Source organism: Garra rufa, chromosome 19 (assembly GCF_049309525.1).
Source record: "Garra rufa chromosome 19, GarRuf1.0, whole genome shotgun sequence".
NCBI classification, from domain to species: Eukaryota; Metazoa; Chordata; class Actinopteri; order Cypriniformes; family Cyprinidae; genus Garra; species Garra rufa.
The window spans coordinates 23,910,464-23,937,490 of NC_133379.1; the positions used below are offsets into that span (position 1 = coordinate 23,910,464).

The 27,027-nt window shown below is 31.8% G+C and overlaps 2 protein-coding genes across 3 annotated transcripts; one reads left to right on the top strand and one right to left on the bottom strand.

Annotated features, from left to right (window-relative positions):
* The first annotated feature begins 4,425 nt into the window (after positions 1-4,425).
* skp2 (S-phase kinase-associated protein 2, E3 ubiquitin protein ligase) lies at positions 4,426-13,743 on the top strand. Its single transcript, XM_073824621.1, has 10 exons — positions 4,426-4,538; positions 5,283-5,518; positions 6,832-6,946; positions 7,040-7,183; positions 7,287-7,421; positions 8,496-8,594; positions 10,045-10,172; positions 10,257-10,308; positions 10,399-10,506; positions 12,852-13,743. The coding sequence occupies exons 1-10, from the start codon at positions 4,525-4,527 to the stop codon at positions 13,051-13,053; spliced, it is 1,233 nt and encodes a 410-aa protein (XP_073680722.1). The 5' UTR covers positions 4,426-4,524; the 3' UTR covers positions 13,054-13,743.
* A 961-nt stretch (positions 13,744-14,704) lies between these two features.
* nadk2 (NAD kinase 2, mitochondrial) lies at positions 14,705-25,871 on the bottom strand. Of its 2 annotated transcripts, none has more exons than XM_073824620.1 (12): positions 24,969-25,871; positions 23,248-23,336; positions 23,073-23,161; positions 21,706-21,787; positions 21,539-21,622; positions 20,820-20,956; positions 19,257-19,344; positions 18,976-19,071; positions 18,816-18,871; positions 18,594-18,647; positions 15,373-15,496; positions 14,705-15,108 (listed from the first exon to the last, which is right to left on the bottom strand). In XM_073824620.1, the coding sequence occupies exons 1-12, from the start codon at positions 25,206-25,208 to the stop codon at positions 14,973-14,975; spliced, it is 1,275 nt and encodes a 424-aa protein (XP_073680721.1). In that variant the 5' UTR covers positions 25,209-25,871; the 3' UTR covers positions 14,705-14,972. The 2 variants fall into 2 exon arrangements, with proteins under 2 accessions (XP_073680721.1, XP_073680720.1); XM_073824619.1 differs by having other exon boundaries at positions 18,976-19,119.
* Between the last annotated feature and the right edge of the window lie 1,156 nt (positions 25,872-27,027).

Sequence of the window (27,027 nt, forward strand, 5' to 3'; positions counted from 1 at the left end):
CCCGAAAACCCACAACAAATTCTGAAGCAATGGACAATATATATATATATATATATATATATATATATATATATATATATACCTTTTTATAAAAATGTACGTATTAAATTAAGACCATGTGCTATTGTTTTATCTTGCCTAAATGTCAAAACCGTTGGCCTACAATAATAGCTACATCTTGAATATATCTTTAGTAAAATCCTAATACTGAATTTATTTTTTTATTTTTTTTGCATTATCATGGGTCATGTTTTGTCCTTAGGAAAATTAACATGGTTAATTTTTTTAAGGGTTGTATTGTTGTTAGCCTTAGCTCCCTCTAAACGTGTTATAATGTGAATATTTGAAGGCTAAGTTCCTACTCTTTAGTTACGCTATTTTGTTAATTTTGCAGCAAACTGACTGCTATTGACAATATTTGCAAGCAGTTTAATGCTTAACTAAGTAAACAAAACAAATAGTAAATAGTCTATTTACAGATGTATCTGACCTGTAAATGAAGCACTGAACAGGACAGTTTCGACTCTCTGCTCCACCTGGGCGCTCCATCCTCGAGTCATTTGCATTCTTTTGGCGGACGCGCGGATGGGCGGAGCGTGCGCGTTGCATTGTCAGTCAAGAGTATTACTATAGAATGGCGAATTTGGAAATAATCACTTTAGTACATTCGGCAGGCAACAGAAACAACAACAACAATATATATGAAAATAAAATATAAATAAATAAAAAAAATGGCAGCGGGCCAAATTGGCTGCCAGGCCACCGGGAATTGTCCCAGTTCTCCCGATGGCCAGTCCGCCCCTGCGAGCTAGATTTCCGATACTGTCGCCAACACGTTGTAGTGTATTGCAAAACTAATCTCAAAGTCTTAAAAATTGTATTTATCTAAACGTCAACTTACACACTTACATGAACACATTTACAGAATATTCATTTGTCTGCATATTGAGTATTGTCTTTGAAAAGAAAACAAAAACATACAGGGCCCACTCTATGAAGTGTAAATTTGATATATCTGAGACTTTATTAATTTCAAATTACCAGTGTTTTCACAGCTTTTTGCAATATTTATAAACAATTATTTCAAATATTTTAATATATAATGTTATTAAAAAGTAAAATAATAACTGTCAATCTCATGTTTCTGTTATACGTAGCAGATTCAGGATAGTCAAAGATATGTTTAGGCCAAAGCATCTCAAATCATAATCTGAGATCCTACAAAAGGGAAAATAAGAGGGCCATTTTACAGAACTGGTGCAAACCGCTGTCCCACAACCAAACACATTTAAAAAGTATTCAAATCTTAGATGCGGACAAAAAATCCTCTATTATCTATTAAAACAATAATATTGAGTATGCTTAATATATATAAAACCACCATTTGGTGGGAACTTTCATTTGGGAGGTGACTGTTCTGAACCCTAACCCCTAAATTTCAACTTATGAAAATGATGTTCAAATAATTTATTCTATTGTTGTTTTCAAAAATATCTTTTTTGATTTTTTTTTAAAGTGAAAAATATATATTTATTTTAGATTTTCTTTGTAAATCATGAAACTAGGTTAAAAAATATATATATAAATGTGTCCCACATTTTTATGTCACTACCGAAATTGTATGTTTTATAGTCCATTGGCTGAGACTGATTTGAACTACATCCCTACATTTATGATCAGGAAATATTTATGTGTCCCTTTCTCTCATAGCTACATGCTGAGGTAAATGTGTTCAAAAGTCTGAAAATCTGTGTGTAACTTTAAAGAACGTCACCACCAAACACCTTTTTCTGCACTTAAACACACTTTTTTGGGTGTTATTCCATAACATTTGGTTTTTATGTGTGTACAACTGTTCAGAACTGTGCTGGCTAACCATGTGCTGATTAGCATCTTTGCATTAGCATTAGCATCTAAAATTGTTACTACCAAAACAGGCATTGAAGAAACATTTGGTGAAGTTTTGGTGGTGACATCATGTTTTTTTTGTTTTAGTTTTTTCATAAAATGTAGTTTTTATATGTGTACGACTGTTCAGAGCTGTGCTAGCTAACCATGTGCTGATCAGCTAAGTTCAAAAGTATATAAAATTGTCACTACTGAAACAGTCACGACCGAAACATTTTTTTTCTGGGGAAATAAACTAAATTTCAATACAGTTATGCAAATTTGTTGTATTTTAGTATGTTTTAGCAGTGTTTATAAATAAACAATACAATTCTGTAGTGTGATGTGGTTGCTACCAAAACACTGTCAATACCAAAATTGTGCTGTGATTATCAAAACATAGGATGTTTTTTCTAAAATAAAGTATATTGAATTATCAACTAAGATGTTATGATAGAGTTTGGTTCAATGTATATTCAAACTAATGAATCCTTAAGTTTGAAATCAGTATGATCAACTTTATGTCTTTTACAAAGATTGGATTCAAAATACAACAAATCTCATAAATTACACCTGAAATATTGTTATTGATTTACCTTTAAGAACTTTTTATTAAAAATAGCAAAAAAATATTTACAAGGTAGATATGTATTAAATTTTATATTACTGTGTTTCGGTAGTGACAAATTTGGGGAAAGGGCAAATATTCCAAAACTTTCTGAAAATACAATACGAGAATTAGCTGCACAATTACTAGAAATGTGTACCTTGGATATACAATTTGCATACACTTTTTTCAAGATGTTTCCAACTCAGACTTTGAACCAATTCTGTAGAATGGCCCAAGACAACAGGGAAGGAGAGAGAATGCGCTTCCATGCACATCAAACACTGAAAGACCAATAGAACATTTTTCACATTATCATAATTCTAAGATCCTAAAAGAATGCAGTCAAGGTTTTAAAATTTGATCACCCCCTGATGCTAGATTAACAAAATCTCAGGAGATTATGCAATATTCTTGTAATCATTTTGTGGTGTCTATGTGATGCATGCAAATTTGGTTATTTTTTACTTATTTATTTTTTCTTTGTTAACAGACAGAAAATGATCTGCCTTTTTTATTATTATTATTTTAGGTCACATTACTGGTTCTGCAGCTGGTACAGATGCATTGACTCCAGATATGGAAAACAGCCACACTTATGCATGCTTTATCTACAGGTAGGACTGGTGCAGTAGAACAAAGCCTTTGCAGATGTCAGATGCAAACATACAAAAAGGCCACAAACCCATGATTGCCATGATTGTATTTGATCTGTTGTAAAATACACATTGAAAGTCTTTCCAAGTAATTTCAACCGTTATGTAATTCATAAATGTAAAAAATGTGAATGCTAGTTCTCTTCCAGATTTAGACTACAAATAGCTTTATAAATGTATAGGCCTGCATGTATTGTGTGGTCGTTTTCTTTGGCTGTTTGTTCCTGAAAACGCAGAGCGAAAACAAGAATTAAAGCACGCCTTTTAATTTCCACCTTATACAAAAATCTGGTGTTATTAAATAAATGTTATAGTGTGTGAATGTTGCTTCATTCAGAGAATCAAACACATCAAACACTGAAAGACCAATAGAACATAATTATCATAATTCTAAGATCTTAAAAGAATGCAGTCAAGGTTTTTGAATTTCATCACCCCTTGACATTAGATTAACAAAATCTTTTTGTGGTGTCTTATGTTTACATATGTGTATTTTTCTTATTCTCTTATTTTATTGTCTGTGCGTTGTTGTACTGGAAGCTAATAACACTGAAACTAATTCCTTGTATGCACAAACATACTTGGCAATAAAGCTCTTTCTGATTCTGAATCTGATGATGCATGCAAATTTGGTTATTTTTCACAAACCCATGATTGTATTTTATCTGTTGTGAAATACACATTGAAAGTCTTTCCAAGTAATTTCAACCATTGTTATTCATAAATTGAAAATCTCCAAGTAAACCCATGCTAGTTCTCTTCCAGATTTGGACTACATGGCTTTATAAATGTGTAGGCCTGCATGTATTGTGTGGTTTGGTACATTAAGCATTTTTGTAAATTTTACCTTTAAGATGAAAGTAACTTACTTTTTGCATGCCATCCCTGCTGGAAAAAAATAGACACCATCACAAAATTTGTAATGGTTTTGGACCTTGTGGGTTTCTACTGGTAATTGGTTGCCTTCTATAAATCCTAATCGAATATGTTCCAAAACACACAACGGAAAACCATTTTTAATGGTTAAAAGTCGATGGTTTGTAATGTTTCTAATAGTATTTGTAGTGGAAACCATTAGAATATATATTGTTGTTTTAAGCGAGTTGTCATAAGTGACTCACGTTTTGATGTGTAGAGAGTCGTATTAGTGTTTAGTCCTCCACAGTAGAGGGCGGCAAATCGATAACCCTCCATTACTCGGTCAGAAATGCATCACTTCCGGCGACCTACATTCTAGCCAATGGCATTGCAGCAGGACAGGCGCTCCAGAGCCAGGTTTAAATGCGCCGCCAGCCTGCGAGCAGGACAGGGGAAGCCTTGCTGCATCAGAAAGTTGGCAGAAGTGAATACTTCTAATAATATTACAAAGTCAGGATGTCGAACGAAAGGTAATATGCTCTATTTATTTACCAAAACTTAATGATTATACGTATTTTACATGTTACTTGTGTGTTTCTGTACACTACTCTTGGATTCTCCCTCCACTTTGGTGCACTTTGTAAGTTATGTAACTTGTTGGTGTGTTATAAAAATTAAAAAGCACAATAATAAAACTATATATTAAAGTATGATTTCAGATCGGTTGTGCATAGATCTGCAGGACGCTTTTTAAAAACGCATTTAGGCGAATGTTCTGTTGGCGCGCGCCATCAGTCGTGTTGTGATGAGCGAGGACGATTTTTCCTATGATTATGTAATAATGTGTTATTTATATAAGTGAATACAATTTTAAAACTTTTTGATTGTGATATTAGTTCATAAATAGTTTTGTGTTTCAAAAACACAAGTTAGTATGAAGGCTATTTTTAGTGTAGAGATAACGATAGCGTGAGACAAATGGCGGGCATCAGAACTTTTGAGTGAGCTTGCAGTTTGCATATACATGCAATCAAAAACTGTTGTAACGTTAGTTGTGTCAGTGTGTTATTAGAGATTGCATATTGTATAGTGAGAAGTTATGTTTTTTTCCTTTTTAAAACTATTGTAGATTGATAGATTGAGCTTACGTAATGAGGACTTTTAATCTTCGGTTTGTGAGATCGCGGTTATTTCGCATTGCTTTCTGCTGTTATACCTCTGTGTCTATAAAACAATGTGTTGCTCTCGGTTAATGTTTTTCTCGTCTTATGTAGAGCGTTTCAAGAACTGAGTGAGAATTTGGAGGGATCCCTGTGCAGGCCTCAGAGGGGTAAATGGAAAAGGCGGCCCTCCTGCAGTGGGGGTCTAGACACTGAAAACACACCAAACGAGCTCATCCAGCAGTGGTCACCCCCACACAAAAAGATCCTGACTTCTGCAAAAGGAAAAGAAAATGAGGAAAACGTGTTTGTTCTTGCCAGACGGCCCAGGAAAAGAAAAGAATCAGCAGGTTTGTGACTGAGAAATGGACCCCTATAAACATACTGTACAATATTTGATACACATTTCTATCATGATTGCACTGTTATATATAATCTACTACATGCTTTCTACCATCTGATTATTAGTTCATACTTGTTTGGTAAGAAAAAAATGTTTTAGTGTGATTTTTAACTTGGGGAAATAATTCTTTATCAAGGAAATGTTTTGCTCCAACAATAAAAAAACTATAGCTCTTTGATTATAAAACTAAGCATTTAAATATCATCTTACTAAAAAGACATATTGGAAGATAAATATCAGTTGTCACTCTTTATTTTATGTAAATAGTCTGTTATTAAAAATGTAATTGTTTTACATAATACTTTTTGGCACCAAATTGCATAATTTAGCAATTCTCAATATAATTCAAGTCTGAGATCTATATTCGGACTATTTTATACTCTATCCCCCAGTTTCACAGACAAGGCTTAAGCCTAGTCCTAGACTAAAATGTAAGTCTGAGCTGTTTGAACTGAAAGGAACTTGCACTGACTGATCTAAAAATATATCGGTGCCTTTGTTTTGTCTCAAGATGCACAACAGTAATTTTTTTTTTCTAAGCATGTTTATAAAAATAACTTAAATATCCTAATTGAACTATCTGCTAGTCCTGGCTTAGTCTAAGCCCTGTCTGTGAAACCAGGCCTATGAGCCTTAAAAGCCTGATGTATCAATGCGTAACAAAGTTTTAAAACATTTTCTTTCACTTTATTTACTCTTCTGCTCACCAAGCCTGCATTTATTTGATTAAAAAAACAACAACAGCAAAAGCAGTAATATTGTGAAATATTTTTACTATTTAAAATAACTGCTTTACTATTTGAATATATTTTAAAATGTACTCTCTTTCTCTGATCAAAGCTACATTTTTAGCATTATTTCTTCAGTCTTAGTGTCACGTGATCCTTCAGGAATCATTCTAATATGCTGATTATAAGATTATGTAACATTATACACTACCTTTCAAAATCTTTTTTTTTTTTAAAGCAATGATGCTTTAAATTGAGCTAAAGTGACAGACATTTATAATGTTACAAAATTTCTATTTCAGATAAATCCTGTTCTTCTGAACTTTCTGTTCTTCAAAAAAACTGAAATCTTATCGGCTTGTTTTCAACATAATAATAATAAAGGTTTTTGAGCAGAAAATCAGAATATTAGAATGATTTCTGAAGGATCATGTGACTGGAGTAATGATGCTATAAATCCAGCTTTAAAATCACAGGAATAGTAAATGGTATATAGTAGAGAGCCTAATTTGTTCTCTTGTTCCTCCCTCAGTAGGCTTGTGTTGGGACAGTCTACCTGATGAGCTGTTGCTGGGAATCCTGTCTCGTCTCTCACTGCAAGATCTCCTCCGGACGTTACGGGTCTGCAAGCGCTGGCATCGTTTAGCGTAAGTTATTCATACACTTTCTTTACAAAAACAAAGTTGGAGTTTTGAAGACTGTTGATCATTTGTAACTGAAAAAATGTCAAAATTGAGCAGGTTTGATGAGTCTTTGTGGCAAAGTGTGGACCTAGTGGGAAAGGCTCAGTTAGATGCGGAGCTTGGTCAGGTTCTCTCAGCTGGAGCGTTGAGGCTGCGCTGTCCACACACCTGCATCGGTCAACCCAGTTTTAAAAGTGCACAGTGAGTAATTTGTGTTTTCACAGTGGCACAGTAAAGTCATGTCGTGTAAGTTCTTCCGTTGTTGCTTTCTTATGTGTGTAATTTAAAGTGGTTTGAATTACAGGAAACTTCGTGTCCAGCATCTGGATTTATCAAACTGCACAGTGGAGACGTCTGTTCTCGAAGACATCCTGTCTCGCAGCAGACATCTACAGAATCTCAGTCTTGAAGGATTGGTGCTCTCTGATAGCATTATTTAGTAAGTGGTAGTCTAAAAGCATTTTACAAAATACAACTTAGCTAGATATTTTTGTTAGCTACACACATTGAACAATCAAAAGGGTTTTATTCACAACCAATTAAACAGTTTTTTTAGCTTTTTGTGTTTTAAGTCATAGAGAAAACCATTCTTGCTGTTGCCAGTTTTCCTGGGCTTTGTCAATATAACAAGTAGATCTTACCAGATGTTTCTTTGATTTCTGTTTTTGTATTTTATGTAGTAATTACACATTTTATGGGTAAATAATTGTTAATTGTTTTTTTTGTTTTTGTTTTTAGTGTTATTAGCTACTGCTAACATTTACAATCCTTCTAATTGCAAATTTAAAGGGATAGTTCACCCAAAAATGAAAATTCTGTCATTATTTACTGACCCTCATGTCGTTTCAAACCCGTAAGACCTTTGTTCATCTTCAGAAAGCAAATTAAGATATTTTTGATGAAATCCAAGAGCTTTTTGAGCCTGTATAGACAGCTACACAACTGACATGTTCAAGGCCCAGAAAGGTAGTAAGGACATTGTTAAAATAGTTAATGTGACATCAGTGGTTCAACTTTAATTTTATGAAGCTACAACAGAACAGAACACCGGCTCCTGCGTCAGCAGTGCCAAACACATGCGTTATGGTACTCTCATAAATGCGTGTCTAAGACTGATGCTGATTATAATAAATTGTTCAATAAAGTTTTATTTTTGTTTTCTTTCCGCACAAAAAGTATTCTCGTAATTTCATAAAATTACTGTTGAACCACTGATGTCACATGGAATATTTAATCGCAGTCCTTACTACCTTTCTGGGCCTTGAGCATGGTATTTGCGTTGTAGTCTATGCAGGGTCAGAAAGCTTTCAGATTTGATCAAAAATATCTTAATTTGTGTTTTGAAGATGGATGAATGTCTTATGGGTTCGGAATGACATAAGGCTGAGTAGTTAATGACAGAAATTTCATTTTCGGTCAACTATCCCTTTCATCTTTTTTTTTTTTTTTTTTTTTAATTGTTCTTTTTCATTTATATATGAAGACCTTAAACCTGTACTTTGCTGTCTTGCAGTTCTCTGGCTCAAAATACTGAAATTGTCCGACTGAATTTGTGTGGCTGTTCAGGCTTCTCCCCTGAATCGTTGGCTGAGATGCTGAAATCTTGTACTCGGTAAGATAAAAAAAACATCAACATTTATAATAAGCAATGTTTCTTGAGCAGTAAATCAGCATATGTGACTCTGGACCTCAAAACCAGTCTTAAGTCACTGGGGTATATTTGTTGCAATAGCCAAAAATACATTGTATGGGTCAAAATTATTGATTTTTCTTTTATGCCAAAAATAATTAGGAAATTAAGTAAAGTTCATGTTCCATGAAGATTTTTTTTTGTAAAATTCCTACTATAAATATATCAAAATGTAATTTTTGATTAGTAATATGCATTAAGAACCTAATTTGGACAACTTTAAAGGTGATTTTCTCAGTATTTTGATTTTTTTTGCACCCTCAGATTCCTGATTTTCAAATAGATGTATCTCGGCCAAATATTGTCCGATCCTAACAAACCATATATCAACAGAAAGCTTATTTATTGAGCTTTCATCATCTCAGTTTTGTAAAATTTAACCTTATGACTGGTTTTGTGGTCCAGGGTCACATATTAGAATGATTTCTGAGGGATTGTTACATTGGAGGCTAGTGTAATGGTTTCTAAAAGTTCAAATTTGCCATCATAAGAATAATTTACATAAAAAAATAAAACGGAACTCAGTTCTTTTTAATTCTAATATTTCAGCATGTTCTGTTTTTACTGCATTTGATCAAATAAGCGTAGCCTTGATGGGTATTTGAGATTTTCAAAAGCACAATCTTATCCAAATTACATGTTAGTGTACGTCCACAGACAAGTAATGTCTTATGTGTTAACAAATAATTATCTTATTTATAAAAAAAAATGTCAGAACTAATTATTTTTGTGTTTAAGTGCCTATAAATGCTGTGTAGTAGCTGTGTAATTTTAAATTAATCATTTGATACAGTGCACTTATACATTTTTTACATTGTACTTGTATTTTAAAATATCTGCATTCAGTTTTATGTAACTAATTTCTGTAAATACAAGTGCTGTCAATTGATTTAAAAGGGTTAACACCTGTACCCTTTCCATGCTTGTTTGACTAGCGCATGGTGCTTAAATAAAGTTGGACTGCACGTCTGAAAAGTCTCCTGTTTGATTTGGTCGTAAAGACATTCTGCGTTTATTTAAACGCACTTCTTGTCAAGAAAATAATAGAAGCGGCAGTTGTGAGTGGGGTGGCCAACTCTAGCAGTGTCCCTGTGTAAACTGTGTTAAATATTTGTAATACTGTTCAACTGGAAAAAGAGCTAATTTTGACAGTGCTTGTAACTACATCCCACCTCAACTGCAGCAAAAGTTTTACAATACAACATGAATGCAAGTACATTGAAAAAATGAAAGTTAATTTTATTTGACACAAGTACATGGTAGTTATAAACGCCTAATATAAATATCTTTCTATATATCTTTTCATAGTACATCAAACATTTTACCTCTAAAGATCAAAGAAAATTAAATGTAATTTTCTCTCTCCCCCCAGAATCGAAGAAATGAACGTGTCATGGTGTGACTTCAATAATCTCCATGTGCAAGCTATTGCTAACAACATTCCCTCCAGCATCACTCAGCTGAACATCAGTGGTTACAGACAAAACCTCACTATGGAAGGTAAGGAAAGCAAACAGTTCAGCTTCATGTAAATGCATTTGATACCATTCCACACAACATCTATGTATTGTTTTTGTCTTACAGATGTTAAAGCTATAGTAAAAAGATGTCCAAACCTTACAAATCTAGATTTGAGGTGAGTTCACAATTTGGAAAGATGATCCTGAAACAGCCTAATAGCAAACAACAGAAGGTTGACATTCAATTATGTGTTTTATCATTACAGTGACAGCGTGCTTGTGACGACAGACTGTTTCCCGGTCCTACAGGAACTTTCCACCTTGAAACATCTGGGGCTGAGCCGCTGTTATCAGATCCACCCAGCTTCTCTCATGTAAGATAGTAGTTAAGTTTTCTCTGTATATCCACCTTTTTCTTCAATGCATAAGTAAGCTTATGGGTGAGACTTCCAGTTCATTAGCCGCTATAGGGAAATAACCAGAAGAAAAACAATGTGCAGAGAACAGTAAAACACTTGGCTCTATAAACCAGTGTTTATAATTAAAGAAGTTCAATTCCAGAACAAAAATGTACAGTTAATTTGCTCACCCCCTTGTCATCCAAGATGTTCATGTCTTTCTTTCTTCAGTTGTAAGAAAATTGTTTTTTTTTTTTTTGAGGAAAACATTTCAGGTATGTTCTCCATAAAGTGGACTTCTATGGTGCCCCTGAGTTTGAACTTCCAAAATGCAGTTTCAGTGCATTTTCAAAGGGCTCTAAACGATCCCAGTCAAAGAAGGATCTTATCTAGCGAAATGATCTGTTATTTTTTTAAAACAATTGACAATTTATATACTTTTTAACCTCAAATTCTTGTCTAGCTCTGTCAACTCTGCATTCCGGTTCGTGACTCCCATCTAATTTTCTCCAACTTCAAAATCGTTCTACATCGCCGTTTAACTTTTTTTTTTTTTTTGGTAAAGTGTGTTTGACCCTTCTTGCGTCTTCACTCTGTAAACATTGGGTCGGCACTTCTGCAGTGACGTTGAACGATTTTGGAGGATAAAATGAGATGGGAGTTTTTCCACATACCCTAACTGTCTTGAACCGGAAGTTGAGACAGAGCTAGACAAGACAGGGTGGCCGCGGATCCTTAAAAAGTCTTAAATTCCGTTGTCCTAAAATAAGGCCTTTAAATGTCTTAATTTGTCTTAAATCTAAATCCAAGGGTCTTAAATTTTTTACACTTTGAAAAGGAAAAGTTTATCGTTTTGAGGAGAATCTCCTGCGCACGTTCTAAATCTGTTCTGTTGCTAGACACGCGCTTGCTTGACAACGCCTCAGTGTTGCCAGATTTAGCGGGTTTCCGCCCAACTACACGCATTTGATTTGCAGATTAACTGTTAAGTTTAACCATCATAGAGTAAAAGTTTATAATTAGCACATGTTTTTACGTTGCCGCACACACCTGACGCGAGCACGCGCAGAGAGAGAGAGAGAGAGAGAGAGGCGCGCGGCGCGATTCACACAGATTGATTCCTCTTTAACTGCTATTTGAACGGAAACGTACATACCAAGTCATGTCTTAATACCCGTTTTGGTATTCTGTTTAACAGTCGTTTATGTCTTCAGTGAACCGAAACAGCTGAGAAAGAGATGCGTGCATTTGGCCTTAAAGAGACAGCGTCCTATAAATACCTGCAGTGAGAAACACTAGTTATTTTACAATTAATTATTAAATTTCCCCTCCTGAATACTAGTGTTATTGATTTTATTACTAACTTTATGTTGTATTCATTTACACTTGTCATTTGTGTAATTGTTCTTGTTTTGTTACTGAACTTTAGTTCAGATAGTAGTTTTTGCTGTGGATGAGAAGTAGCCTACCTAAAGTAAGCATTCAGTAATTAGGAAAAAACAAACTTTTTTTTTTTTCTGATCCGAAAAATGATCCGATCCATGACTCAAAATCCGTGTTTGTTACACTGTTACATTGGCTTCAAAGTGTGTGAGAGCCTTGACTTTGTCATGGAATAGAAAATAATTTCTTCTTCTGGAATAGTGTTTTCTGTTGAATATTCCCAAGAATAATCAGTTAAATAAAATAATAATTTAAAATATCTTCATAGTTTTGTGCTAGACTTTTGCGGGACTTTCAATTTGGTCTTAAATTTTGTTTGAAAATGGTATTAAAAAGTCTTAAAATGTCTTAAATTTAACTTGGTCAAACCTGTAGACACCCTGCAAGATGAGCATTTGAGGTTAAAACGTTAATAAATTGTCAATTTTTTAGAAAATAACCAATCGTTCTTCTTCGGCTGGGATCTTTTCGAGCCATGTGAAGCTGCATTTACACTGCATTTAGGAAGTTCAAATTTGGGGGCACCATTGAAGTCCACTATATGGAGAAAAACTCTGAAATGTTTGCCTTAATATACAGTTTCTTTACGACTGAAGAAAGACATGAACATCTTTAATAACAAGGGGGTGAGTAAATTATCTGTACATTTTTGTTCTGCAAGTGTGCTTCTCCCTTTAGATAATACATTAAAATAATATGGTAAGGCACACCACTTTGTAATATCAAACCAGCTGTTTTGTAGAGCTAAAAATATCAGGACACAGAGACCAGAAGCCTGACCCATAAAATTTACAAGTGGCTGCGCCCACTCTTACATGAAGAAAAAGCTGCATAGTCTTTGCATACAAACAAAATTTTCATTCTCTCTTCCTCTACAGTGACTTTGAAAAGTTTCTAAATCTGCAGACCCTGGAGGTCTTCGGGCTCATACAGGACAGCTACCTGCCCATTCTTTGTAAAGGTCTACCGCACATACAGATCAACACGCAGCCGTTCTCCACTGTGGCACGTCCCACCTCGGCATCAAGAAAGGATCGCACGCTTTGGGGAATGCACTGCCGACTCGTGTACAAACATTGATGTTTTTATTCCAGGATGATTACAGGGTGAACCAAATTGTAAAATAGCTTTTATAATAGTCCATATCTCTCTTAAATGTGATTTTTAAAAATGTTTTAAACATCACTGGCAAGTCCTCGTTTTATATTTTAACAGTTTCAGTTTTGTGAAGATGACTGTTGGAAATTGTGTTGGAGATCCTGACAATCTTGAATTAAGTGGTGTTCTGGTTACGTTGCTACAAAGATCATATCGTTGATCACAAAATAAGATGAAGAGTGGACAGTTCGTGCTATGTTTTAACTGTTTTAATGTTTGGTACCAGTAGCTATTAATGTTGAAAATGGTGAGTTTCACTAGATGTTTGTTGCTTCAGGTGAAATCTAGAATATAATGGAAGGTCTGATCTGTTTTCCTGCCATGATCAAGTACATTTCCAGTTTTACTATAGGATTATCAAAGGATTGTCTAGGTTAGTAATAAGACTATGGTTTTATGGGTTTGTTATACTGTTTTTTGCCGTACAGAAGCATTAAACCAGGTGCTTTCAGACCAGAGAAAATATTGTGAATCTCTTCCATGTTTCTAACCACTTTTAATATTGGAAAACTTGAATTTTGTACAACTTTGGTTGTTGCTAGACATGTATTTTTATGAATTGTTTACATTGTCTGAATTGTAAATAAATGTATTGCTTTTTATTTAAAGCCATTCCCATTTGAGTTGAGTTCCATTTTCAAACAAACTTACAACGAACACATTTTAAAGCACCAAGAGTCCTGAAGATGTGGTTTTACAAATTTCTGGCATGTTTTAAAGGATTAGGTTACTAATCCTGTTAATTGTTTCACCTCCATGTCATCTAAGATTTTCATGTCTTTCATTCTTCAATCGAAAAGAAAGGAATTTTCTCCATACAGGGGACTTCAAATGGTTTTACACAATCCCAGCCGAGGAATAAGGATCTTATCTTGCAAAACGATCTGCCATTTAAAAAAATTTATTTTTTTTTTTTTTTTACTTTTAACCACACTTGTACGCCCAGTGAAGTCCACTATATGGAGAAAACACCTAGAACGTTTTCCTCAAAAACAATTTCTTTTCGACTAAAGAAAGACATCTTTGATGGCACGGGTTGAGTAAAGGCAGGCAACTTTTTGTTCTGGAAGTGAACTTGGACAATGTTTTGACCTGATGGAGTAGAGTTTGACTCCACATCCAAAGTTTTGCCATATGTGACCTTGGACTGCAAAACCATAAGGGTACATTTTTTTGAAATTGAGATTTATACATCACAAATAAAAAAGCTTTCCATTGGTGTAATGTTTGTTAGGATAGGACAATATTTGGCTGAGATGCAACTATTTGAAAAACTGGAATCTGAGGGTACAATCAAATCTGAATATTGAAAAAAAATTGCCTTTAAAGTTGTCCAAATTAAGTTCTTAGCAATGCATATTACGAATCAAAAATGAAGTTTCGATATATTCACAGTAGGAAATTTACAAAATATCTTCATGGAACATGATCTTTACTTAACATCCTAATGAATTAAAAATCAATCATTTTGACCCATGCTTCTTATGATTGGTTTTGTAGTCCAGGGTCACATATTACAAACTTAAAACATTAACACACAACAGTATTCAAAAAACAGTTCAGTAACTTTGACTACATGTGCTTGATGTGGCAATTTAATGCTGGTGTATCTGGGGTGGAAAAAGCATTTTAATGTTTATTCCTGAAGGCTGTAACCGAGGGGTTCATTTAAGTACGTACAGACTACAAGACTTGTGAAATCCTGTAATCCTGACTATAAATGTACATTTTATTTGCAAACCTCACTCAGTGCTTGAAGAACCTGCTTTCCATCTCAAAGTCTGGCTTTAAAGACAATTATTTAGTCGCCAATAAATAAAGAGTTTGATGTATCAAAGGATTTAATCGAGAATGACAGTTCGCAACAGGTCCACCTCATTTAAGCTGATTGTAGCAATTGCACCGTCATTAAACTCGAACGACGTCCCACCATCCACCACCATGCAGGCATCCCAGCACCTCGAGCGGACACAAACCCTATCGAAAACAACAGCATTTTCATTACTTTTTGTCTTGTAGCTTGTTTTTTTTAGCTTAAAACATGGAGAAATAGTTATATGAGGTATGATGAACTAACAATAAATAGAGCATTTATGATGAGAAATGTTCTTTTTTTTATAGAACATTAATATTAATTTTAAATGTTAGAAATGTTTTTGTACACCAGTAAACTATATAATATTACAATTAATATTTAATCATTTACTAGACAGTTGTGAGAAGATGGAAATTAAAACTCACTTTTTGGCAAAACCTCTTTGTCGGCTATTGGAAAATACTCTGTTGACAATCGGCTCCCTTACACTGAAGAAAAGTTTGTCCTCCTCTGGGCCGAAGATCAGCGACTCGTTGTATGTTTCAGTAACTGAACACAAAATAGGGACCAATTATTCAGTGTGTAGAATATTAATATTATTAATACATTGATAAAATTGTATCTGTATAAATTTAAGCAGAATTAAAACAACTTAAGTCACTTTAAAATACACACGATATATTTCCAATTATTAGACAATAATTTAAAATGCAGAATATTAATTTAATGAATTTTAACAGAATTACAATGATGAAAAATAATTTTAAAATACAAATTACATATAACACAAAATATTTAAATTGTAGATTTTTTTAAGCAAAAAAAAAAAAAAAAAAAAAAAAACTTTTAAAATACAAATAATAATTCACAAAAGGACCCAATTATTAAAACTGCAGATGAATAATTTTTTTTTATAAATTTAAAGCATTTTTTAAAAATGACATTTTAAAATTCAAATAATATGTATCAATCACTGAATACAAAAATAGGAGCCAATTATTTAAATAGCGGAATATTCATTTTCAGAAATTTAAAAAATAAAAAGATATTATATATTAAAGTCAGGGAATACAAAAATCAAAAATTGGAGCCAGTTATTTAAAAAGCAGATTATTAATTTTATAAATTACTTGACAAATATTTCAGCCACTAAACACAAAATATAAGTAAATTATTTAAATTGTAGATTAATTTTCAAAATTTAAACAAATAAAAAAAAATATAACAACTTTTAAACTGTAGATTATTAATTGGATAAAATGTAAACAATGAAAAAAAAGGCATTTTAAAATACAAATATATTACCGTCACTGAATACAAAAATAGGAGCCATTTATTTAAGTTTCAGATTATTTTTCAGATTATTTTATAAATTTAAACAAATAAAATTTAAATAACACACAATATTTTTAAAACAATTAAAAAAAAAAAAAAAATCACATTTTAAAATAAAAATTATATATTTAAAAAAAATAGTGAACAGTTATTTAAATCGCAGATTATTAATTTTGTAAAATTTAAACAATTTAAAATTTTAATAAACAATGTTTTTAAAACAATTTTTAAAAATTTCCTTTTAAAACAAAAATTATATATTTCAAAAATAGGGAACAGTTATTTAAATAGCAGATTAATTATGTAAAATTGAAACAATTTAAAATTTAAATAAACAATATTTTTAAAACAATTTTTAAAAATGACATTTTAAAATAACTGTTCCCTATTTTTGAAATATGTCATTTTTATTTAAATAGCAGATTATTAATTTGGTAAAATTTAAGCAATTTTAAATTTAAATAAACAATATTTTTAAAACTATTTTTAAAAATTACATTTTAAAATAAAAATGACATTTTTCAAAAATAGGGAACAGTTATTTAAATTGTAGATTATTAATTTTGTAAAATTTAAACTATTTAAAATTGAAATAAACAATATTTTTAAAACAATTTAAAAAAATTACATTTTAAAATAATTATATATTTAAAAAATAGTGAACAGTTATTTAAATCGCAGATTATTAATTTTGTAAAATTTAAACAACTTAATTTTAATCAACAATGTTTTTAAAACTATTTTCAAAAATTACATTTTAAAACAAAAATTATATATTTCAAAAATAGGGGACAGTTATTTAAATTGCAGATTAATTTTATAAATGTAAACCGTTTAAAATTTAAATAAACAATGTTTTTAAAACTATTTTCAAAAATTACATTTTAAAACAAATATTATATATTTCAAAAATAGGGAACAGTTATTTAAATAGCAGATTATTAATTATGTTAAATTTAAACAATTTTAAATTTAAATAATATTTTAAAAAATGACATTTTAAAATAAAAATGACATATTTCAAAAATAGGGAACAGTTATTTAAATAGCAGATTAATTATGTAAAATTGAAACAATTTAAAATTTAAATAAACAATATTTTTAAAACAATTTTTAAAAATGACATTTTAAAATAACTGTTCCCTATTTTTGAAATATGTAATTTTTATTTAAATAGCAGATTATTAATTTGGTAAAATTTAAGCAATTTTAAATTTAAATAAACAATATTTTTAAAACTATTTTTAAAAATTACATTTTAAAATAAAAATGACATTTTTCAAAAATAGGGAACAGTTATTTAAATTGTAGATTATTAATTTTGTAAAATTTAAACTATTTAAAATTGAAATAAACAATATTTTTAAAACAATTAAAAAAAATTACATTTTAAAATAATTATATATTTAAAAAATAGTGAACAGTTATTTAAATCGCAGATTATTAATTTTGTAAAATTTAAACAATTTAAAATTTTAATCAACAATGTTTTTAAAACTATTTTCAAAAATTACATTTTAAAACAAAAATTATATATTTCAAAAATAGGGGACAGTTATTTAAATTGCAGATTAATTTTATAAATGTAAACCGTTTAAAATTTAAATAAACAATGTTTTTAAAACAATTTTTTAAAATGACACTTTAAAATAACTGTTCCCTATTTTTGAAATATGTCATTTTTATTTAAATAGCAGATTATTAATTTGGTCAAATTTAAGCAATTTTAAATTTAAATAAAAAAATAATTTTTAAAACTATTTTTAAAAATTACATTTTAAAATAAAAATGACATTTTTCAAAAATAGGGAACAGTTATTTAAATTGTAGATTATTAATTTTGTAAAATTTAAACTATTTAAAATTGAAATAAACAATATTTTTAAAACAATTTAAAAAAAAGTACATTTTAAAACAAAAATTATATATTTCAAAAATAGGGGACAGTTATTTAAATTGCAGATTAATTTTATAAATGTAAACCATTTAAAATTTAAATAAACAATGTTTTTAAAACTATTTTCAAAAATTACATTTTAAAACAAATATTATATATTTCAAAATAGGGAACAGTTATTTAAATAGCAGATTATTAATTATGTTAAATTGAAACAATTTAAAATTTAAATAAACAATATTTTTAAAATGACACTTTAAAATAACTGTTCCCTATTTTTGAAATATGTAATTTTTATTTAAATAGCAGATTATTAATTTGGTAAAAATTTAAACACAAAATACACCATTTATACTTGTACGAACAAGCAAACAAACAAACAAACAAACAAAAGATATTGTATTTTGAACTCACCACTCTCAATGAACTCCTGATTTAGAGGAACATCCAAACCTGTTTTTAATTTACCTAAGATACAGAAAATAAGATCATGATTGTAGCAGCTGACCATTGTAAACTGTTTTGACATTGAACATATGAAACATAGATTATATTTAACTTATAAATATATTACATTTTATGTTATATAAGTTAAGCTATACATGTTATAATAACTTTAGTTTTTGTGGTTCTAACCTATTCTAAGGACATCCTCCACTGCCTGCTCCACAAGTTTATTAATATTGTAGGACCTGGATGAGGGAACAAAAATGATTTGGTAACACTTACATCTCTTGACATTTTCTGAGATGTTGTAATATCACTTCAGTGGAGCACTGCTCTGAGTCTGACTCACCAGGCTTTAGATCCAGTTCCAGTGCAAATGCTAAGCCCTGAGCTCTTCTGCTTCTCCCACGGCCCGTCGTCAATGGAGATTTCGTAGTATGAAGCCCTATGAAGCGAGAGGGTGAGATGGGGTTTGAAGGATTTATACTTCAACCTGTGGCAAACAGAAATCCACAAGTAAGGGGAGATGGGGGGGGATGCATGGAGTGAAAGAGGAAAAGTGGCTCATGAAATGTTCATGGCAGCGACTGGATCCACAGCGTCACAGGAGGGTGGGCCAAGGATATATACCTGGAGGACAGGGACTCCCCAATGAAGATCTCATTGAGCCCCCGGACAGAGAGTAGGTGAGGCCTTTCAGGTCTGTCGTGTGTTGTACCTGTTAAAAAAAAAGATAGCGTTGTTATCTTTGTGCCTCCTGGAATGATTTGGTAGTCACAAAGAAAACAAATGTTCAGAGTAAAATGTTCTTACAAAGTAATCAAAGCTGGGTGCAGTGTTATTGCACTAATATTTTATTTACTGGCACTTTCATGTTTAATGCAGGTGGATTGTTTCATAACAGTTTTATAATAGCTATAACTGCAAAGTTATTATTATCAAACAATCCACCTGCATTAAACATGAAAATGCCAGTTGATAAAATACTAAAACCTAAACTAAACAAAAACAAACTAAAAGCAATGAAATAATTAAATCAAACCAAAAATAAAATAGAAATGAAAATGAAAAAATAATTCTGAATAATAAAAATAAAATAACCCTGAAAAATAAAAAACCCTGATAAAGTACAATAATAACTGATATTTTACAAATACATCAAATAACACACACAAACATTTTTACACTACCAGTCAAAAGTTTTTGAACAGTAAGATTTTTAATTTTGTTCACCGAGCCTTGATCCAAAAATTGTAATATTTTTTATTTGATTATATTTAAAAATGTAATTTATTCTTGTGATTTCAAAGCTTAATTTTTATCTGCTGCTCAAAAAATGTATTTATTATTATTATTATTAATGAAAACAGATTAGAATTTTTTCAGGGTTTTTTTATGAATATAAAGTTCAATTTATCAAATCAATTATCAAAAATATAAACCTTTTAGAACATTATAAAAGTCTTTATCATGACTTTTTGATCAATTTAAAGCATCCTTGCTAACTAAAAGTATTAATTTCTATAATTTCTGTCCCCAAAAAATATTCTGACTCTATTTATTTATTTATTGTTTTAAATATTGATAATAATAATAATTATTATAAATGTTTCGTGAACAGCATCTCAGCATATTAGAATGATTTCTGAAGGATCATGTGACACTGAAGACTGGAGTAATGATGCTGAAAAATTAGCTTTGATCACAGAAAAAAAAAAATTACATTTTAAAATATATTATATATATATATATATATATATATATATATATATAAATGAAACCAATTTTTTCTAGTCTGTTAATTAAAGCGATGGTTCGGAGTAGGTTTGACTACATTGCTTTGCACTCCGAAGCCCATCTAAATGCCCCATCCAAAGTTTTTTTTACCTTAGTCGAACATTGACGGAGATATTCGAGCATGTCATATTTTATTTTATTTTTTATATTTAATTTAATATTTAATTAATATTATTTTATAATATTTTATATATATTATTTTTTTAATTTATATTATATTTTATGCATTACTATTTTCTATTATCTTTTATTTATATTATATTTTAAATAACATTTTCTTCTTTTTGCTGTAAAATACGACCTAGAGATTTTTCAACATTATTTGTGGGATGGTTTTGAGATTGTAATTGAGAGGAATGTATGTCAAGATAGCAATGTGCAAAACGTGATTCGTACTGCTCTGAGTCTCTGTGGTGATGCGGTGCGCCTTGCTGTGCTGCTCGAGGCTCAGCTGCAGCTCATGCAGGTCCACTGGAGTCGGGTTGATCCCGGTGCCCTCCAAATACATACGGATACGCTGACGCCACTGCCACCTAGCGAAGATAGTTACTTTTTAAAAAAGAGAAAGGAAAGATACAGAAGGGATACATCATAGAAACAAAAAAAGCAGGCAGAATGATGATTAGAATGAAAAATGGGACCCAAAAAAGTGGTGTGTTATTAGTCACTTTCAATCAAGCTAAATATCAACACAAAACTGTTAAACAGCCATTTATTTTTATTTGTACTGTATGTCAAGTACTAATTATCAGAATTAATAGATTCAGTAATATTCATTTACAATTTTTTAGGACACATTTTTTCCTGACACACACACAAAAAACACCCCTAGCTTCTAATACTGCTTAATGTAGGATTTGGCTTTCTAAGCTGCCAAGCACCTCCCCCAAGACCAAGATCAATCTTTATCCCATAAGAAACAGTTATTAGCTGATATCAAACATATTTTAATAAGAACTGTTTCCTTGAACTAGAACTTTTTTACAAGAGGGCAAACTACTTTTGCAGAGTACCTTTGCAAGAGGTGTGGAAGTAAAACAACTGATTGCAAATTGGATTACATTGCAAATTGGATTACCGTCGACCGTAAGCAACAGAAAACAAGAGGTACCCACCTGAACTCACCCTTCCTGAGTTTCTGTAAGGCCTCAGAAAAGGCATGTGTATAGTGCACAGGTAAACACAGGTGACCTTCTGACCTTTATACACAAAAACACAGTTACGTTACATATTTATAAAACAAATAACAAACAAACTTATGATTAAGGGTGTTTTTTATTACCTTTCTGGGTCTGTATTGACGCCCAATACAGGTTTGTTCTTATCATACACTTTACTGGCAACTAGTAGCATGGTACCATCACCTAAGAAATAAACAAGTGTGTTAGAATTTCACAAAAGAGAAAAGATCAACAGCTGAGGTCAATCGTTTACCGACACCTTAAAGAATCTGCAAAATGTTAATTATTTTACCAAAATAAGAGAGATTATACAAAATGCATGCTAGTTTTTATTTAGTACTGACCTGAACAAGATTTCACATAAGATATGTTTTATATATAGTCCAGAAGAGAAAATAGTCGTAGAATTTATAAAAATTACCTCGTTCAAAAGTTTACATACGCTTTGCTACGTAATGCATACTCTGTTGTTACCAGTTGTTGTGTCCCTTGTTTGTCCTGAACAGTTAAAAACAGCTCGCTGTTCTTCCGAAAAATCCTTCAGGTCCCCAAAAAAGGTTTATCAGCATTCATGTGTAATTTAGCACTTTCCAACAATAACTGTATGATTTTGAGATCCATCTTTTCACACTGAGGACAACTGAAAGACTCATATGCAACTATTACAGAAGGTTCAAACGCTCACTGATGCTTCAGAAGGAAAAACAATGCATTAAACTTTTGGAATCTGAAGATAAGGGTAAATTTTAACTTATTTTGTCTTCTGGGAAACATGCAAGTATCTTCTGTAGCTTCTGAAGGACAGTATTAAATAAAATAAAAAAGATATGTAGGCAAAATACAAAAAATGTACACATCTTCATTCTGTTCAAAAGTTTTCACCCCTTGGCTCTTATTGCATCGTTTTTCTTTCTGAAGCATCGGTGAGTGTTTGAACCTTCTGTAATAGTTGCATATGAGTCCCTCAGTTGTCCTCAGTGTATAACGATGGATCTCAAAATCATACAGTCATTGTTGGAAAGGGTTCAAATACACAAAAATGCGGAAAACCCAAAGAATTTGTGGGCTGAATGATTTTTCTGAAGAACAGCAGACAGTTTAAATGTTCAGGACAAACAAGGGACTCATGAACAACTATCACTAAACAAAAAAAACACAGCTGTGGATCATTCAGGTAACAAGACAGTATTAGGAGCCAAGCGTATGTAAACTTTTGAACGTTGTAATTTTTATAAATTCAACTATTATTTTCTCTTCTGGACTATATGTAAACATCTTATATGTGAAATATTTATTTCAGGTCAGTACTAAATAAAAACTATTCAATTGGTATGATTCCTCTTATTTTGGTCAAATAATTAACATTTTGCAGATTCTGCAAGGTGTATGTAAACTTTTGACCTCAACTGTAAATGAAATTTCTCATGTGTCAACTGGTGCAGCATGAAAAGTAAAACCTGAGCTTTACCTCCAGCAGAGATGATGGCATCAGCCCATCGTACTGTGTCCTCATCATACTCTCCTCTTTTGACAATGCGCACCTCAATGCCTTCTTTCCTACAAAAATGAAAGGATGTTTTTGAAAACTGTTTGCAAATGACTTCAAATACTGTCTGAGCTTCCATTTCTGATCAGCATCTTACTCTAGGCTGTCCACAATCTGTCCAACATTGGAGGTGTGTATATTGTGTCTCTCCAGAAGACCACTGTAACTGGATCCTTTCAGGGCAAGCTGTGATGACAAGTAGAAGACAGATTAAATGTCATACACAATGTATTGTTTCTTAAAAAATAAACACTGTTGCATTGTGTATAACCGAGTGTTATTTGTACTTGGACTCTGTACTTTGTTAAATTTTGCTGCAGGCATTGTTAAATACCTAAGCCTATTATGCTTGATACAGAGTTTGACTGACCAAGACTGATGAGGCTGTTAAAATAGAAACCATTATTTTATGTTGTAATAACATTTCGCAATATTACCGTTTTGCCCAAATAACTCTCTAATGCCTGTCCACTCCCATGAAGCACAACAAATGACATGCTGAATTCAGAAATGCATACAAGTGTAGTATTTTTACTATTTCTGCCATAGAAAGGAGTAAAAATAGCAAGAGCTAAATGCTAGTAGGCGGTTCTGAATTCAGCAATCAGTCAGTTTTCATATGCTCTCCAACTACTCGAATATTTAAGCATATTACGCATATTTTGCAATAAATGTGAAATACACTTTTTGGACAGTAAGATTTTTCATGTTTTTGTAAAGAAGTCTCTTCTGCTCACCAAGCCTGCATTTATTTGATCCAAAGTTCAGCAAAACATTAAAATTTTGAAATATTTTTACAATTTAAAATAACGTTTTCTGTTTGATTACATTTTAAACTGTAATTTATTCCTGTGATTTCAAAGCTGAATTTTTAGCATCATTACTCCAGTCACATGATCCTTCAGAAATCATTCTAATATTCTGATTTGCTTCTCAAAAAACAATTATTATTATTATGTTGAAAACAGCGGAGTAGATTTTTTTCAGGTTTCTTTGATGTATAAAAAGTTCAGAAGAACAGCATTTATCTGAAACTAACATTACAACATTCCTTTCTAAATAAAAGTTTAAATTTCTATAATATCTTTAAAAAAAATTATACTAACTTCTAATTACCAATTACCAATTATAATAATTTTTTTTAAGTATCATTTCTTACGAATCGTGTGACACTGAAGAGTAATGATGTTGAAAAATTCAGATTTGATCATAGGAATAAATTACATTTTAAAATATATTCAAATAGAAAACAGTTATTTTAACTAGTAAAAATATTTCACAATATTACAGCTTTTGCTGTATTTTGAATCAAATAAACGCAGGCTTGGTGAGCAGAAAAGACTTTTTACTGGTAGTGTATGTCAATAATATTTCTCCATCGTTTTTATTTTGATTGCCATTTGCAGTGTTTTATGGGATTGTAATTTGTAACACGTTTTTGCTTCAAATCAAAGTTTGTAATGTTGCTGCTTGCTTCAAAACTCTTAAATGAAGACTGTAAATCCCTATAGGAAAAATTTATGGAAAATGTAATTGTAATAATATAAAGTGGGTGGAGTCACATTAAAGGGGACATACAAGTCTTAATATTTGTAATAAATTTATAACAAAAAAATGAATAAATAAAATAAAGAAAAAAATAAAAGATGGAATCTATAAATAAAGTTACAAGTCTGTGGTAAACATTACCTTAAGACACTTCACATCTATTTTTATACAGCACCCGCATTAAAAGCGCTGTAACAAGACAAACCGGTGCGTCGGATCAATGCACAGAGATAAACAGGTGTTTATCTCTCTTCACAATTGTCTACTCACCAGCTGTTTAAGATCCTCCTCCGACAGTCCGGCATAGCGATATCTCTGTTGCTCGAACTCATATCGTGTGGTTTTAGTCACAACCGCAACCCTCGCCGGTTTAAAGCCACCTTCAGCTTGTAAAGCAACTTTACTCACGGCGGTCTGATGAAAATACAGACGACTACAATAGCTCCCAGTGAAACCCGCCACTATTGGATTTCCATAGGAAAGAGATTTCCTTAAAGCTCGGGATAGCATTCTACTACGCGCAAAATAATATTGGAAAAATAACCAGAAACCAAAAAGTGAATCACACGATAAAAATGTTCAGTCATTCAGGGCTTGAATCCTGTCCTGTTTACACAGACCACCAGTTACCACTAAAAGGGATTCAAAATGCTGCAGGTGCTTGGGAAAGTAAATAAAACTAAACACACAGGGCTGATTTATATATGGGGTCGAAAGGTGTTAATGGAAGCAACAGCATTCAGTGACTGACAGGTCACCTGCTAACAATGGCAAAGCACCCTAATCTTACTTCCTAAACATATTACCAGAGCAGCTACGACTGTGATCGGACTAGCAGGTTGTCACCTGCTGGCTGTGTAGTGTTGAAAGCACAGAAGGTCACATTTGCTGAAGGTTTCGTGCACTGTGCCCTTTCTAAGTGTAACTTACGTGAACAGCTAGCTGATTACAGCTGTCAGTTTTAGCATGTCAAACTGGCCACCAACTCTACCTCTCCAAACGCAGTGAGCGATCACATCCCCGTCTATCTGCCCTCAGACATCTAAACGATGGAGAGCGAGAGTCTAAGCGATCTACGGAAACCTGGCGTTTAGCGTCTACCTAAATTCAGTACTTCAAATCACAAACTTGAGGCTAATAAAAACATCAGATCCCACACTCACACATGCCGCCATCTTTAAAGCACGTAGCGCTGACTCTGTGGGCGTGGCTTTGGATAGAGTTTTTTTGTGCTAGTGTGCCCATTCGAAGTTTAGATGTCAATAGATCTAGGGAGAATATCTCAACCTTTTACCCTTATGGTATCTAGAATCATATGTGACCCTGGACCACAAAACCAGTCATAAGTAGCACGGGTATATTTGTAGCAATAGCCAACAGTACATTATATGAGTCAAACTTATCGATTTTTCCTTTATGCTCAAAATCTTTAGATTATTAAGTAAAAATCATGTCCCATGAAGATATTTAGTAAATTTCCTACCTTAAATATATCAAAACTTTATTTTTGATTAGTAATATATGCATCGCTAAGAACTTCATTTGGACAACTTTAAAGGCGATTTTCTCAGTATTTGGATTTTTTTGAACCCTCAGATTTCAGAAGCTTATTTATTCAGCTTTCAGATTTTGAAAAATCCGACAAGGTTTTGTGGTCCAGGGTCAGATATTACCATTTTACGGTAATACACATGCATTTTATAAAACAATTCTAATAACTGAACCCATGGTATTGCTCCCTTTTTCAAAACTGTTGACACTATACTGTTCTTTTTTATTTATAATTTTTTGTATCAGTATAAACACATAAAGTCTTGAAAACAATATTCTGTTTATTATAGCAGTGTTGTAATTTATGCTGAACTCAAAGTTGTGTAATGTATCCCCCAGTTGTTTAAATGTACAACACATATTGTATGTTTATATGTACAACATTGTAACACTATTGTATGTTTATATAATACAGTACTCACAAAGTGCTCACAAAGCCTGTATTTATTTGATCTAAAGTACGGCAAAAACAGTTACATTTTGAAATATTTTTACTATTTAAAATAGTATATTTTACAATGTAATTTATTCCTGTGATTTCAAAGCTAAATTTTTAGCTTCATAACTCCTGTCACATGATCCTTCAGAAATCATTCTAATATTCTGATATTCTGCTCAAAAAACATTTGTTATTATTATGTTGAAAAGAGCTGAGTAGATTTTTTTCAGGATTCTTTGATGAATTGAAAGAACAGCATTTATCTGAAACAGAATCTTTTTTTGACATTATAACAGTCTTTATCATCACTTTTGATAAAGAATCCTTGCTAAATAAAAG